We start from the raw sequence: 17,853 nt of genomic DNA on the forward strand, positions 1-17,853 counted from the left end.
GGGGTTCTGGGTGCTGGATTAAAAAGGAGGGGCGGACTGTAGTCACCAGGAGATGATCAGTTGACTAGATGAAATGATGAGGGAACAATGCAGCCTAGCATGAGTGAAAGGCTGCTTGTATGGGCAGATGGTAAGGGGACATGGGCTGATGGCACTGGACATGCAGAATTCCATGTGATTACTTAGAAGAGAGCTATGTGCCCATGCCCAGTGCTCTGCTCTGAACACCTTTTTTATACCGTGCTGCCTTGTTCAAATGGTAGCCTCTAGCTACCTGTGGATATTTAAATTTATATTCATATTAGACAAAATTTTAAATCAGTCACACCAGCCATAATTCAAGTGCTCAGTAGATACCTATGTCTCCACATAGATGAAGAAAGAGAGCATTTCCAGCATTGTAGAGAGTTCTTTTACATGGCGCTGTTCTTGAGAGCTTGAATGGTGATAAGTACCAGTAACTCTAAAGTTGCTATACACACTACAGGCATACCTCAGAGATACTGCAGGTTCAGTTTCAGACCATTGCAATAAAAGAATATTGCAACAAAGCAACTCATATGAAGTTTTTGGTTTCCCAGTGCATATAAAAGTTACATTTATACTACACTATAAAGTGTGCAATAGCATTGTCTAAAAAATGTCTAACAATGTATGTATCTTAATTAAAGATACTTTATTGCTAAAAAACCCTAACTCTCATCTGAGCCTTCATAATCTCTTTGCTGGTGGAGAGCTGCTGACAGATCAACTGTGGCAGTTCCTTAAAATAAGACGACAATTAAGTCTGTCCCATCAATCGACTCTTTTTTTTTTTTTTTAATCCTTGATGACTGGGTTTTAACCTTTATTTTCACAAATTACAAAAACTTTCTCTTGATTCTTTAGAAAATCAGAGATACATTAAAAAAATTGTACAGTTTAATTTAGATATTATAAATACCATTGGAAAAAATTTTAAAGGATACTATTAGTGAAATATTTTTATTATGTATTTTTTATCCTACACACAACCTATTTACTCATTTATTTTGCTTGCTGCATATCTATTTTTTAAAATTAGAATTCTAACATGCTTTTCATATTAAATCAAACAAGTAGAATCAAAATGTCATAAATTTTTTAGATAGGTCAAAGGTTCATAATCACAATAGTAAAAGATGTTTACTAGTTTTCACAATGAATAGCCAGACCCCCCCAAAATAAAAAGATAATTACAATTGCAAGTCATAATGGGAACATGATTAGCCTAACAATATATAATAATTACACACAATCTGATGGGTCAAGCAGAGTCATGTGGTAAATGGAAGTGCATGCATGCACAAGTTTTCATCTGCCCAGCCAGTCTATGTCTTTGGGTTAGTTTAATCAATTTACAATTAAGGTAATTTTCAATATGTATGGTTCTATGAACATTTTCTTAATTGTTTGGGGTTTATTTTGTGTAGGTCTTTTCCTTCTCTTGTGTTTCCTGCCTAGAGAAGTTCCTTTAGCATTCATTATAAAGCTGGTTTGGTGGTGCTGAATTCTCTTAACTTTTGCTTGTTTGGAAAGCTTTTGATCTCTCCATCCGATCTGAAGAAGAGTCTTACTGGCTAGAGTATCTTGGTGGTAGGTTCTTCCCTTTCATTACTTTAAATATATCATGCCATTCCCTTCTGGCCTGTAGAGTTTCTCTTGAGAAATCAGCTGGTAGCTTGATGAGAGTTCCCTTGCATGTTATTTGTCATTTTTCCCTTGTTGTTTTTAGTATTTTATCTCTGTCTTTAATTTTTGTCAGTTTGATTGCTGTCTGTCTCAGTGTGTTCCTCCTTGGGTTTATCCTGCCTGGGACTCTCTGGGCTTCCCGTTCTTGGTTAACTATTTCCTTTCCCATGTTTGGGAAGTTTTCGGGTATTATCTCTTCAAATATTTCCTCAGGTCCTTTCTCTCTTCTCCTTCTGGGACCCCTATAATGCAAATGTTGGTGCATTTAATATTGTCCCAGAGGTCTCTTCAGCTGTCTTCTTCTTTTTTCATTCTTTTTTCTATATTCTGTTCTTTGACAGTGATGTCCACCATTCTGTCCTCCAGGTCATTTATCCATTCTTCTGCCTCAGTTATTCTGCTATTGATTCCTTCTAGTCTATTATTCACCTTGGTTTGTTTGTTCTTTAGTCCTTCTAGGTCTTTGGTAAACATTTGTTGCATCTTTTCCATTGTTTTCCCAAGATCCTGGATCATCTTCACTATCATTATCTGAATTCTTTTTCTGGAAGGTGGCCTATCTCCACTTCATTTAGTTGTTTTTCTGGGGTTTTATCTTGTTCCTTCATCTGGGACATAACTTTCTGCTTCTTCATACTGATTTACTTTCTGTAATGTGGTTTTTGTTCTAGCTGCTGTGGGATTGTGGTTCTGCTTGCTTCTTCTGTCTGTCCTCTGATGGAGGAGGCTAAGAGGCTTGCATAAGCTTCCTGATGGGAGGGGCTGGCAGTGGGAAAAACTGGGTCCTGCTGTGGTGGGCAGGATTTTGCTCACTAAAGCTTTAATCCAATTATCTCTTGATGGGTGGGGATGCACTCCCTCCCTGATTTTTTTGACCTGAGGTGACCCAGCCTTGGGGTTTCTGGGCTCTGTGGTAGAGTTAATGGTGACCTCCAAGAGAGCTTACACCAAGGGGGATTTTCCAGGACTGCTGCCAGTGCCCCTGTTCTTGTTATGAGCCTCTGCCCTCCTACAGCTCCACAGGAGACCCTCCAACACTAGCAGGTAGTTTGGGTTCAGTCTTCTGTGGGGTCATTCTTTCTTCTGGGCCTTGGTGTGTGCAAGATTTTGTTTGTGCCCTCTAAGACTAGAGTCTCTGTTTCCCTCAGTCCTGTGGAAATTCTATAATCAAATCCTGCTGGCCTTCAAGATCAGATTCCCTGGGGATTCCCAGTGCCTTTGTCAGACCCTCAGGCCAAGAAGCCTAACGTGGGGTTTAGAACCTTCACAACAGTGGGAGAACTTCTTTGGTATTATTGTTCTCCAGTTTGTGGATCACCCACCTGGAGGGCATGGGACTTGATTTTATCATGATTGTGCCCCTCCTACCATCTTTCTGTGGCTTCTTCTGTGTCTTTGGATGTAGGGTATCTTTTTTTGGTGGGTTCCAGCATTCTCCTGTCAATGGTTGTTCAACAGCTAGTTGTGATCTTGGTATTCTCCCAGGAGGAGATGAGTACACATCCTTCTAGTCTGCCATCTTCAACTGGAAGCCTGAAATTGATGGATCAACTCTTCTCTCATGACTGATTCCTCTGTAGCATCCGATGCTATTTGATAGCATTTTACCCACAGTAGAACTTCTGTCAAAATAGGAATCAACCCTCTCAAGTCCTGCCATTGCTTTATCAATGAAGTTTATATAATATTCTAAATCCTTTTGTCATTTCAACAATCTTCACAGCATGTTCACTAGGAGTAATTTCATCCCGAGAAACCACTCTCTTTGCTCATGCATAAGAAGCAGCTCCTCATCTCTTAAAGTTTTATCATGAGATTTGCAGCAATTCAGTCATATCTTCAGGCTTCACTTCTAATTCTAGTTCTTTTAATATTTCCATCACATCTGGAGTTACTTCCTCCACTGAAATCTTGAATCCCTTATAGTCACTTATGAGGGTTGGAATAAACTTCTTTCAAATTCTTGTTCATGCTGATATTTTGACCTTACTCCATGAATCACAAATGTTCTTAATGGCATCTAGAATGAGGAATATTCTCCAGGTTTTCGGTTGACTTTGCCCAGATCCAGCAGAAGACTCACTGTCTATGGCAGTATTTCTGTAATAATAAAACTTGAGAGTTGGAATGATTCCTTGATCCATGGGCTGTAGAATGGATGTTGTGTTAACAAGCATAAAGTGAAGTTGCTCAGTCGTGTCCGACTCTTTGTGACCCCATGGACTGTAGCCTACCAGGTTCCTTGGTCCATGGGATTTTCCAGGCATGAATACTGGAGTGGGTTGCCATTTCCTTCTCCAGGGGATCTTCCTGACCCAGGGATTGAACCCTGGTCTCCCGCATTGTAGGCAGACACTTTACCATCTGAGCTACCAGGAAGCAAGCATGAAAGCAACTTTAATCTTGTACATCACCATCCAAGCTCTTGGGTGACAAGGTATGCTCTCAATGAGCAGTCATATTTTAAAAGGAATGTTTCTTTCTGAGCAGTAGGTTTCAATAGCAGGCTTAAAATATCCAGTAAACCCTCTCATAAACAGACGTGCTGTCATCCAGGCTTTGCTGTTCAATTTACAGAGCACATGCAGAGCAGACTGAGAATGATTCTTAAGGGCTCTAAGTTTTTTAAGAATGGTAAATGAGCACTAGCTTCAGCTTCAAATCACCAGCTGCATTAGCCCCTAACAGGAGAGTCAGTCTGTCATTTGATCATGAAGACAGGCACTGACTTCTCCCCTCCAGCTATGAAAGTCCTAGATGGCATCTTCTTCCAATTGAAAGCTGTTTCATCTACACTGGAAATCTCATTTAGTATAGCCACCTTTATGAACTAACTTGGGTAGGTCTTCAGTGTAACTTACTATAGCTTCTATACCAGCACTTGCTCCTTCACCTTGCACTTTGATTTTTTAGCAATCGTATTTATTTATTTATTTTATTAATGGCTTCACTGGGTCTCTGTTGCTGTGTGTAGGCTTTCTTTAGTTGTGGTGAGCAGGGGCTACTCTGCTATGGTGCTCTGACTTCTCAGTGGGGTGGCTTCTTTTGTTGCAGAGCATGGGCTCCAGATGCACAGGCTTCAAGTAGTTGCAGTGCACAGGTTTAGTTGCCCCACAGCATGTGGGATCTTCCTGGACCAGGGATTGAACCTGTGTCTCCTGCATTGGCAGGCAGATTCGTTACCACTGAGCCACCAGGGAACTCTCCGCCTTGACTTTAATGTTACGGAGACAACTTCTTTCCTCCTCATGAACCAACTTGTACTCACTTGAAGCATTTCTCCTGAAGCTTCCTCACCTCTCTCAGCCTTCACAGAACTGAAGATAGTTAGGGTCTTGCTGCAGTGGAGGTTCTGGCTTAAGGGAATGTTGTGACTGGTTTGATCTTTTATCTAGGCCACTAAAACTTTCTCTGTAACAGGAATAAGGCTGTTGCTTATCATTGCTGTGTTCACCAAAGTAGCAGTTTTAATTTCCTTCGATAACTTTCCCTTTTCATTCACAGTTCGGCTAACTCTTTGGCACAAGAGGCCCATCTTTGCTTTTGACATGCCTTCCTCACTAAGCTTAATCACATTTAGCTTTTGTTTTAAAGAGAGAGATGTGCAATTCTTCCTTCCACATGAACATTTAGAGTCAATGTAGGGCTATTAATTGGCCTAATTGCAACATTGTTGTGCTAGTGGAGTGGCAGGAACACACATAATATTTATCAATTAAGTTTGCCATAGTAATGGGCATGGTTTGTGGTGCCCCAAAACAATTAACAGTAGTAACATCAAAGATCACTGAATACAGATCACCATGACAAAGATAATAACAGTAATGAAGAAGTCTGAAATATTTCAAGAGTTACTAAACTGTGATGCAGAGACAGGAAGTGAGCAGACGCTATTGGAAAAATAGCACCAGGAGACTTGCTTGACACAGGGTTGCCACAAACCTTCAATTTGGAAAACACAGTATCTCCAAAGTGCAATAAAGCACAGCACAATAAAAGAAGGTATGCTTACACTTATCTAGAATACCAGTTTGTGCTATAGCTATGTTGGACATCATTTAATGACTTGGAATCATTTGGAAGATTTGGGAGAATACCATGTAGCTCAAGGGAGGTTATTCTTCAACTGCAGAGTACAGGTCCATGAGCCACATTCCTTAAGATACTGATTCCCAGGCCCTGGGATACTGATTCAGCAAGTCTGTACCAGGTTCGGGATTTCTGTATTTTAACAGCTGCCCACATAATTCTGGTTTAAGGATCCTTGGCTACTGTTCTGCTGAGGCGGTGGAGACTAGCCCCCATCAGGGGAACTAGCCAGGCCTGGTGCTTAGTGCATCTCATTATGTTAGTTCCTTGCCTGGATCTGAGAAGATAGTTCTCTTAGGCTCGTTCCAGCCACATGGACTCAGGTGTGGGAGCCCCGACCATAGGATATAAGGCAGGGGATGATGCAGGGCAGGGAAATCCTGTTCCTGTCCTTGGTGTGAGGCGCTGCCCAGTGTGCAGGCAGGAGGAGGAGGCATTGGGAGGAGGGTCAGGTTCACCCATCAGAGAAGCAGGGCAACTGGTCTGAGTACTTTCGTATTGGGCTTAATTGTTGATTCACTTAACAGGAACTAAATATAGGTAGATTTTTAACTGTCCAACCCCTCTGCTCTGCCCTCACAGAACTCCTGGAAGCATGCACTTTCCACAAACCTTAAAATCCAAGAGCGGAGCCAACACCTGATGGAGATGGGAGCTCATGGGACCCATAAGTTTCATCTGGTTTCACTGGTCTGAGTGATTTGGTTGCCCTCACAATTTGGTGGTGGCGCCTCTGCAGGACAAAATAAAAATAAACATTATTATTGGTTTTATCTTAAAAAAAACTTCATTTTCCCCCCCTTAATGCTTGGTCTATAACTAGCCCTTCCTTCAGAGCTCAAGATTCATTTGCTCTTTCCCACAGCCACAGTTCCTGGGTACAGTCCAAGTAGGAATTCTTTCTAAAAGGGGTCTGCATGGTCATTTTAATAAAATCAAATGTAAAAGGCTTGACTGAATCAGGTGTGTACGTGTGTGTGTGTGTGTGTTGTTGGGGAAAGGGCAGGAAGGAGGATGCAAAGTAAATATTGACATAGAATGCTCAAGGCAGTACAGAAAAATAATATAGATGATTTACATAGTTGAAAATATTTTTAATACATTTCATCAGGTATGCTTGAGGTCCCAAGTCTGACTGCTTGCAAAAGTGAATCACTGGAACCTCATCTTGCTAAAAATCATCCCTTGACCCCAACTCTCATGGCAGTCACTGCCCTGTCTCCTCCCACTCTTTGTGGAGCTCCTGAAAGGTGGATTCTCATTAATGATTGAACACAGAGAAATCAGTCTTTTGTTCCATACATGTCCCTGAAGCTACTCTGGTCAAGGTCACTGCCCACCTGCCAGCTGTGAAAGCCAATTAGTTCTTTTATCCTTGAGTCTGTTTACTAACTTGATACGGATGACCACTCACCCTTCCTTGGAACCCTTTCCTAGCTTCTCTGATATGGGAGCCCTCTGGTTTGGGTCCCACCTCTCTGTCCTTTCGTGGTCTTACTGGGGGCTTATCCTACGAGTTCTGAAGTGTAGGGTCATCTCCTGGGGCTCTTCTCTTCATCCAGTGCTCTTTCCACTTTCTAGGCCCTCCCTAAGCAGCAAGAATGACTCCCAGGCATCTGTGTCTGTAGTTCTGACCCCTGCCTGCAGCATTTCACAGGCACACCTCCTCCTGCCTGTGGATCTGTACTGTCAACTTCTCACAGCAATCAGAAGCCCAACAAATAAAAAGGGAGGTGATCATTTTTCTCCTTCCCTCCCCTGCTTCCCTAAGCGAACTCTTGTTCCCATACACTTCATAAAGACAGAGTCTGCTACCCACTCACAGGAGTCATAAACTGGGGAGTCAAATTTCAATTCAATATTCTACTTCATTCTACATCTAATGTCAGCAAGTTCTGTTGATTTTGCCTCCTAAACAACTCTCCAAGTTTGCCCCTTTGTTTCCTAACTCCTACGACAGTTTCAATTTACAGTCAGGGACAGAGTTACAGGTAGGGGGTTTCTAAACACAATGGTCCACAGTTCTCAACTTTCTGGATTCCAAAGAAAACAGACCTTGGGTCTACTTTGCAGTCCAGACCTGAGGTTCACCTTTTTATACACAGCCCTGCTTTGCTTTGAGCCTAACAACACTGCCTTATGTAATATTCACCTAAGCTCCACCCTCACCCCAAATCCTATAATAATTCTTTTTTATCCTTTGTTTGATGAGATGTCCCAACCATTTCTCTGGCATGTAGTCTGTCTTACTCCAGTGAATCAACAAATCTAATTTTATCAACAATGCGCTGAGTACCTACCATGATCCAGGCACTGTTCTAGAGACTGTGAACACAGTAATGTATATTATAGTCTCTAAAACTAACTTTGTTCTGTTATTTATTATTCCTTGTAGATTGCCTTCTTGTCAGTTTATCTGTACAGAGAAATGTCTGAAATCATGTTCACCAGATACTATTGATATAACAATTAAGGTGATTTCTAGTTTTGTTCTTTGATCTTTCATTATTTCATTATATTGTATTTTTAATATAAAAACATGTCCCATTTTCTTTTCTTTTAAAAAAATCCTCTATTTTTTCAAAGAAACAGAGTTAAGGAGATAAGCCAGAGTAGGGGGAATCACATGATTGGTGTCCTGAGTCTGAGATAGGTTCCATTGTGATTTGGAACTGCTAGGAACAGGAGAGGGGAAAACGCATTTGGAGAGCCTAAGCTACTCCATCTTGTAAAAGAACTCCATTTTGTAAAGGTTCTGGGCAAACAGACTTAGACTTTGGATATTACCAACCTTGCCCCACTGCTCATGAGCCAATCGGCCCTTAGGTTAAACCTCCTGACTTTACGTTCAGGAACTTGTGATTTACCTTGAAAGTAAAAACCAATCAGGAATCCACACACAACCCTATAGAAGAAGGTAACCAATCAGTCGTCCTTCAGCCTGAACACCCCCTTTTACCATTTTACCTGAATATTCCCTATAAAAGCCGTGTAACTCAAAATTTGGGGCTCCTCTCCTTAGCTGCTGCATCGGTAACGGTGGGAGCCCCAGCTCGAGCTTGGTAATAAAAACTCTCTTGCTTTTGCATCGGATATCGGCTCCCTGGTGGTCATTGGGAGATTTCGCGACTTGGGCATAACACATTCAGTGAATGAGACACTTTAACTGATGAAAGAGAAGAAAAATTGTCTCCGCTGGTTTTGCTGTAACACTCCATCTGCTGATAGAATCAGGGAGCGGAACACTTTGAGTCAGCAACAGTCACTGTCAGTACGTCCTCCTTTTACCTGCATCTCCACAGAGCTCCCAGGAGCCTTTGGAGTCCCCGAGGTGAGAGGACAAGGAGCCACCGATGCCATCCTCTCCTGCTTTCATTACTGAGACTAACAACCCCACCTTCTAACTCAAGTGTGGAAGTGTGCACATCTCTTCCGCCTTCATAATACCCAGAAAACAAATAGAAAAAAAGAGTATGACCATGTGTTATCAAACCCTTGCTTCCTCATTCCCAAACTGCACCACCAAAATGGTACTTGTTCACTCACATGCTCTGACTGAAAACGCTTACACAGTGAGGACAGTTCTGATTGGTGTTCTCTGTGTCTGGCCCTTCCTCCTTCACTGTATTTTTAGTCACTAACAGAAGTTATTATTAATATAAAGGAGGTGTGTGTGTGTGTGTGTGTGTGTGTGTGTGTGTGTGTGTGTGTTGGCTGTTGGGTGGTGAATACAGAGCAGGGATCAGGACCACAAGAAAGAAAAGAAATAGAATGCAGTAATATTCCTGTCAGTTCTGATAGTTTTAATTCATAATGCTAATTTAAAATAAAATAGTTGGGGATTTTTCTGACAGTCCAGTGTTTAGGACTGTGCTTCCAATGCAGGGGACATGGGTTCCATCCCTGGTTAGGGAACTAAGATCCAACATCCTTAGTGAATCCAAAAAATTCCCTGGTAACTCAGCAGGTTAAGAATCTGCCTGCAATGCAAGAAACCCTGGTTTGATTCCTGGGTCAGGAAGATCCTTTGGAGAAGGGATAGGCTACCCACTCCAATATTCTTGGGTTTCCCTCATGGCTCAGCTGGTAAAGAAACCACCTGCTATGTGAGAGACCCAGGTTCAATCCCTGGGTTGGGAAGATCCCCTGGAGGAGGGCATGACAACCCACTCCATTATTCTTGCCTGGAGAATCCCCACAGACAGAGGAGCCTGGCGGGCTACCGTCCATGGGGATGCATAGAGCTGGACACAACTGAGCGACTAAGCGCTGTGTGTATATATATGTATACATTAGTTGGATTACTTACTTTAACTTCATATCCTAAACATTTTCTCTTAATCTGGAGTCCTTATTGCCTCCCTTTATTGATGAAATGTGCCTGGAAAATGAGTTTTACTGTGTTAGAGCATATAGTGAAGCATAAAGGAGCTCAACAACCTGGGATCAACCTGTCTCAGTTTGCCCTCTGGAAAACTGGGATGGTGGGCCATTGAAAGGACTAAACAAATTAACAAATTTAAAGGATTTAGAACAATGCCTGGCTCTAGCAAGCACTCATTGTGAGCAGTTATCCTCTTTACTGGGGAAACAGTGGAAACAGTGACAGACTTTATTTTGGGGGGCTCCAACATCACTGCAGATGGTGATTGCAGCCATGAAATTAAAAGACGCTTACTCCTTGGAAGGAAAGTTATGACCAACCTAGATAGCATATTCAAAAGCAGAGACATTACTTTGTCAACAAAGGTCCGTCTAGTCAAGGCTATGGTTTTTCCAGTAGTCACGTATGGATGTAAGAGTTGGACTGTGAAGAAAGCTGAGCGCTGAAGAATTGATGCTTTTGAACTGTGGTGTTGGAGAAGACTCTTGAGAGTCCCTTGGACTGCAAGGAGATCCAACGAGTCCATCCTAAAGGAGATCAGCCCTGAATATTCATTGGAAGGACTGATGCTGAAGCTGAAACTCCAATACTTTGGCCATCTGATGCGACTCATTGGAAAAGACCCTGATGCTGAGAAAGACTGAAGGAGGGATGAAGACAGAGGATGAGATGATTGGATGGCATCACTGACTCAATGGACATGAGTTTAAGTAAACTCTGGGAGTTGGTGATGGACAGGGAAGCCTGGTGTGCTGCAGTGCATGGGGTTGCAAAGAGTTGGACACGACTAAGTGACTGAACTGAACTGAAGCAAGCACTCATTGTGCGCAGTTAAAGAGGATCTTTACCTCCTCACCATCCCCTCCTTGTTCCCCCTGAGCTCACTTTTCATTCAAGCCCTCATCATCTGTTACAGGAATGCCGCTGATCACTTCCAGGACATGATTTACTTCTGTGTCGCTGACTCTCTCTTCTCAGGCTTCTTTGTCGTGTCCCCTTTCCTCCTCATTCTTCACGCTCTCCACGATTTTTTTTTTCCTTCTATTTAAAAAAATTTTTTTAATTTTAATTGAAGGCTAATTACTTTAAAATATTGTGGTGGTTTTTGCCATACATTCACATGAATCAGCCATGGGTGTACATGTGTTCCCCATCCTGACCTTCTCTCCCACCTCCCTCCCCACCCCATCCTTCAGGGTCATTGCAGTGCAGCAGCCCTGAGCACCCAGTCTCATCCATCAAACCTGGACTCGCAATCTATTTCACATCTGATAATTTAGATGTTTCAATGCTATTCTCTCAAATCATCCCACCCTTGCCTTCTCCCACAGAGTCCAAAAGTCTGTTCTTCACATCTGTGTCTCTTTTGCTGTCTTGCATATAGGGTCATCATTACCATCTTTCTAAATTCCGTATATATGCGTTAATATACTGTATTGGTATTTTTCTTTCTGACTTACTTCGCTCTGTATAATAGGCTCCAGTTTCATCCACCTCATTGAACTGATTCAAATGCATTCTTTTTAATAGTTGAGCAATATTCCACTGTGTATATGTACCACAGCTTTCTTATCTATTCATCTGCCAATGGACATCTAGGTTGCTTCCACGTCCTGGCTATTGCAAACAGTGCTGTGATGAACATTGTGGGTATACGTGTTTCTTTCAATTCTGGTTTCCTCGGGTGTGTACGCCCAGCAGTGGGATTGCTGGGTCATATGGCAGTTCTATTTCCAGTTTTTTTAGGAATCTCCACACTGTTCTCCATAGTGGCTATACTAGTTTGCATGACCACTTGTTTATGTATGACTCCCAAATAAAAATCTAGCACCTACTGCTGACACTTCACATTTGTTTACTGTATCGCCGGCATGATATATGATTTTAGATTTCCCAGAGGCACTGCAAACTCCGTGTACACAAAATACAGGCAGTTTCATTCTGGCTATGTCCCTGGCTCCAAAGAACTTCAACTGAGTTCTCTCATTCATGCTGAACACATTGATCTTCCCAGCAATACACACCAAGTGTTTCAGATGCAGGCTTGCTAGCTCTTCTTCTCCTTAACTCAGCTTGTACAATTAATCACCAAATCCTATTTATTTTCCTTCTAAGTGTCTCTCATAACTGTATCCTCCTTTCCACACTTCCCTGGTTCAGACCCTGTGCATTATTTGCCAAACACTGCAACAGCTTCCACCTGGTCTCCCTGCTTGTCTTTTCTCTCTCAAATCATAGTACTCCCTTGATCTGCCAATAAACTATTTCAGTCTCAACTGAAACTTATTGCCTTCTAGGTATAATCTAGGTTCCTCAGTATATCTCCCAGTCCCTTCATGTTTAGCTTTTGCCAACATTTCCTGCTCATCTCCTGCCAATTCTGCTGAAATGATAACTGCTTAATGATAGAATGCGAACTGGCAGCTTCCAGACCAACCACTTCTAACTCTATGAGGTGTTTTATTTAGGCTACAAGTTTTCATTACTTGCTGAAATTTATTTTTTATTTTTTATTTTTTTACTTACTGAAATTTAAAAAGTGGAAAATGTCCTTTAAAAACCTTTTTTTCTGGCTTCTCTTAAAAAACTGAAGAACTGGCCACCTTGGTCCCACATACCTGTCTGGCAAAGTAGTGGCTGCTGCTTAGGGCAGAGTGAATTTTCAACAGCCCCAGTCCCTCTCTTTGATTTTCCTCGCTGCTTCCCTTAATGTATCTCATCTCAGGGGCAGCTCTACATTAAGGGAAGTAGCTAGGATTTACAATTTACTGGTGGCGGTGGTGGTTTAGTTGCTAAGTCATGTCTAATTCTTGAGACCTCATGGACTGTCGCCCTCCAGGCTCCTCTGTCCATGGGATTTCCCAGGCAAGAATATTGGCGTGGGTTGCCATTTCATTTTCCAGGGGATCTTCCTGGCTCAGGGACTGATACACTGAATTCCTCTTTCTTTTCTGCACAGAGCACCCTTTCTCCTATTATGCCTGCAGAGGCTAACTTGTCCTTCAAGTATCACTTCCTGTCATTTTCCCTCAGTAGCTTTTCTCTGAACCCATGTGGCTTAAGCGCCCCTTTATTCATCCCCCATACCTCACCTTACACCCTCTGTCACGCCTGTGCCACATTATATTCCGATGAACGTTTGTGTAATGCTTGAGTTCCTCACAAGATTCACTTCACCTCACGAAGGGAGCGACTGGAAATCCTCAAGGGAGGTTTCTTGAGCCATTCATTTTATTCACCCATCATTCTGTCAACAACCATGAAGAGAGCGGGACATCTGACTCATATCCTAAAGGATGAGTGCGTCGTTCATCCTTCTGGCTGGCTGCTTAGTCAGTCTTTCGCTGGGAGTACAGTGTCCAAGAGAACTACAACTCCCATCAGGACCTTCGGCATACCGGCCTGCGAAGGGGGAAATACAGCTTAGGAACTACCACTTCCGTGATGCTCCGCTTCGCAGGCCTGCGCAGAGCCCAGGGCCACGTTGCTTTCGCGGTGCCGGGTAGCGTGATCTCAGCCATGGCTTCCGCGGACTCCCGGCGAATGGGGAATGGCGGCGGTGTTGGGGGAGCCTTCCAGCCATACCTGGACTCTTTGCGGCAGGAGCTGCAGCAGAGGGACCCGACGCTGCTGTCAGTCGTGGTGGCGCTCCTTGCGGTGCTGCTGTCGCTAGGTAAAGAGGCGGCCGGTGGATATGGCGGGTGCGGGGCGGGCGGGGATCCGAGCTCGGACTGGGCTTCTGTAGACTGCGGAGCAGAGGTGGCACCTGAGGGGCGTCTAGAATGGTAGACTAACAGCTTATATACTCCTGCCCTCCGGCCTGTAGCAGCAGAAACAGAACAGCGTTAGAGGGGATTTCCCGTGACCCCCAGAGTGACTTTCCCGTGACCCCCCGAGTGACGTCCTGGTCCTTGGGCGCGGGTTGCTAGCCCCTGTACTGCCTGAGCGCCCTGTTCTCCCCTTCCATTGCTCTTGCTACCAATACTCAAGTGGTTTTCGCTCCCAAGTTTGAGCATCCTGTGTTTGCGAGCTGGGCGCTGGGGATATAGAGTTAATAAGGCAAGGTTGCACTTGAGTATACTGGCAGGGTAGGGGATGCAGACGCAGAAAAGTTGACAGTTGATGGTGGCTGGCATTCAGCGGAGTCCTCAAGAACAACGGTTATAATGGTGGTAATAGTGAAAGTAAGTTCCAAATGAATGAGGCATTCTATGGTAGACTTAATTTCCTCCAGCCCAACCATATATGCGTATTGTTGATAATCAAGGCGTCATTTTGGTTGTTTTTCTCTATTCCACAGTGTTCTGGAAGTTCATCCGGAGCAGAAGGAGCAGTCAGAGAGCTGTTCTTCTTGTGGGCCTTTGTGATTCCGGGAAAACATTGCTTTTTGTCAGAGTAAATGCTTTGATTTATACCTCTCTTAACGCTTGATAGGAAATTTTAGGGCACCATATTATTCCTGTTAGGTTTACTTTGGGAAAAAAGCTGTTGCTGACAAATTGGAGAACTAATTTTTGACTCACTTGGGAGGACAAAAAGACTCTTAAACTGGAACTTCTTGGCCATTTTTATTCTCTTGCACTTACCAGATACCAACATATTTAGCCTTTATCCCATTTAAGGGTTTTATATACTAATTACTTTCATGCCATAGCTCAGGATATCAGAACAGCTGAAGAGATAGATAGAAGACATTAATCTGTATGCAGTGTGTAATTCTTCTGAGAATTTGTCAAAGAAACTTTTATTGGCTACTTAGGCTTCTTTTCACTAATATTTATTTCTAGTCTATGTAGTATTTTTAAATGTTTGAGTTTTGCTACTAAGAGTAGTGGAGGTTTTCTCTTTATTATTATTCTTTTTGAGATTATAAGTTATTTTCCTTTCCACTAAAGAAATAGAATCTCTAATCATTTCTGATGATTGTAAATGTTGAGAAGGTTGGTAAGTTTGGCCCCTAACCATTTGAAACTATTATTTGAAAATAATAGTTTAAAAATAATAGTTCTCCCCCTCCTCTCATTAAGGAGAAGGGAATGAAGTTTTCAGTTAATTAGATTTTTCTACAAGCAAAGGGGGAAAAAGATCAATATGGTCCTTTTTAGCTATTGTAAGCAACATTTGTTTGTTTGACTTTACGCCTGGGAAAGTTAGCGCAAAGTTACACTCTTTAGGTTTGCTGTTTATATGTTTGCTCAGATCTCCACCCATATTGTATTTTGTTTTGTTTTACAGTTGTTAACAGGCCTTTACAGAGACACTCAAACTTCCATCACTGACAGCTCTGCTGCCTACAAAGTCAATAACAACAGGGTAAGAGGTTCCTAGAATGTGGGAAGTCTGATAGTTTTACTTTACTTTGGTGTGTCAGGAAAAGACATTTCTAGGGTGAATTAGTCTGAGGGCATAGGTGGTACCATTCATAGCTGATTTTTATGGACAAATATTGTGCATGTGACAAATTCTTCTCTTGATCATCCAAGCAGTGAACTTAATCATGCTCTCCCCTTCTTTGTTGTACCATATGCATATTGATGTTACATCACATTTTATTAGCTTTTATTTCTGTGTCTTCTGTCTAGCTTTATCTTGAGTTCTTAAGAGTGAGCATTAAGCCTTTTTCTTTAGTACCTGTATATGGGACAGAATTCAAAAGGTTAAAAGGATATTTGGTGAAAAGTAATTTTGCTTTTCCTATCCCTCCTTAAAAGTTTTCTCCTTGGAGGTAGTAACTTACTGTTTTCCTGTGTAGCCTTCCAGATGGTCAGTGCTATCCGAACGGATCTGTTCTCTTTACTTTTTTCTTTTATAACACTCTGTTCCACCCCTCCCTTTTTAAAAATTTAACAATATAATTGATACAGCTTGGGTTTGTTTTCATTTTTTTTCTTTCTCGTTTCCATATGTAGTACTACCTGGTTGATTTATGAGCTGAATATTGTGAGTATTCTGTTATATGACTGTACCATACAATTTTTTTTTTCTTTCTTAAAGCCTTTTGAGACATGACAGAAATATCTTGAAGGTACACATGGAAGTAAATCATAATCATAGTTGAAAGAGAAAGCAAATTGATCAGAAAACTTACTTATTTTTTTTTTTTTACTCTCAGTTCATGTTGAGTTTTTATTTAACAAGAGCCCTATAAGAGCCCTATTAATAGACATTTAGACTTCCCTGGTGGCTCAGACGGTAAAGCGTTTGTTTACAATGCGGGAGACCCGGGTTCGATCCCTGGGTTGGGAAGATCCCCTGGAGAAGGAAATGGCAATCCACTCTAGGACTATTGCCTGGAAAATCCCATGGACAGAGGAGCCTGATAGGCTACAGTCCATGGGGTCGCAAAGAGTCGGACACGACTGAGTGACTTTACTCACTCATTCAATAGACATTCAGGTTTTTTGTTATTACAGTCTTGCTTTTACAAATGGTATTGCAGTGGAAATCTTAAAGAGTGTATATGAGTATATATTAAAAATACCAAGAAGAAATCATGAGGAGGACTTTGTATGTACCTATATGTCTCCAGAATGTAGACAGTGACTGCCAAGCTGATTTTACTGCTTAATAAGTATAGTGAGTGATCAAAGATAAAGAAACATTCTTAAATGTCTTAGAGATATTTTTTCTTTTTTCAGTAATGACAGTGTTTCTGCTTCACCCTTTTAAATTCTCAAGGATTCAGATTTTGAAATTTAAGATCTGAGAGATCTTTAATTCTTGGGACACATGTACTGGATATTTTGAGTATTCCAGGGTATGCTTTAGACCTGTGCTTTCCAACACAGTAGCCATTGGCTGTTTGTGACTAATGAACATCTGAAATGTGACTAGTCCAAATTAAGGGCTGCTGTTAAGTATAAAATATACACCCAATCTTGAAGACTTGGGATGAAAGAAAAAAATGTAAAATATCAGTCTTTAAATTTTTTTATTATATGTTTAAAAAGATAATTTAGATATATTAGATTATATATTATTAAAATTTTACCTGTTCCTTTTTACTTTTTTTAATATGACTATCAGAAAACTTAACATTTCATATGAGACTTGCATGTTTGTATTGAATATGTAGAGCAGTCCTCTTTTTAACTTCTTTTTGTGGGAAGTTAAAACATAAAACACACCTTTTATGTTTTAGATCAGCAGTCTCCAACCTTTTTGGTACCAGGGACCCGTGGAAGACAGTTTTTCCACGTACTGGTACTGTATCCCTGTACTCAGGGTTCCCAGTTTTAGATCTTGTCTCTTAAAATAGTAATGTATCTTTTTTTTTTAACCTTTTGGAATTCATACTTTTTATTTTTTAAATAGAATTGTTTGATGATCTGTTACACAGATACAAATGAAATTACTGTTGATGTGAATTTGACATTAACATACACAATGCGTTTGACTATTTTCTGACAACTTTTTTTTGGACATGTCTATATTTATTATTGACTCTTCCCTGGTGGCTCAGACGGTAAAGCGTCTGTCTACACTGTGAGAGACCTTTTAAAAATGTTTTCAGTTACCCATTGAGAATTCTTAACTGATATTTTTGTTAATTGTTACCTCTGATTTCCCTAGTCTCCAATATTGGGAGATTGTTAAAAAAAATTTTAATGGAGTATACTTGATACCAGGGCTTCCCTGTTAGCTCAGTTAGTAAAGAATCCGCCTGCAGT

General features: G+C 41.5%; 1 protein-coding gene across 1 annotated transcript in view; it reads left to right on the forward strand.

Moving 5' to 3' along the window:
* The window catches only part of LOC120857329 (serotransferrin-like), an 83,583-nt gene that overhangs the window by 33,468 nt on the left and 32,262 nt on the right, over positions 1-17,853 (forward strand). Inside the window, 5 exon segments of the mRNA XM_040232772.1 lie at positions 13,191-13,215; positions 13,611-13,685; positions 13,687-13,856; positions 14,484-14,578; positions 15,419-15,496. Of these exon segments, the coding sequence (XP_040088706.1) occupies positions 13,191-13,215; positions 13,611-13,685; positions 13,687-13,856; positions 14,484-14,578; positions 15,419-15,496 (443 nt within the window).

The sequence above is a fragment of the Oryx dammah genome, unplaced genomic scaffold, assembly GCF_014754425.2.
Source record: "Oryx dammah isolate SB20612 unplaced genomic scaffold, SCBI_Odam_1.1 HiC_scaffold_2, whole genome shotgun sequence".
Classification (NCBI taxonomy): Eukaryota; Metazoa; Chordata; class Mammalia; order Artiodactyla; family Bovidae; genus Oryx; species Oryx dammah.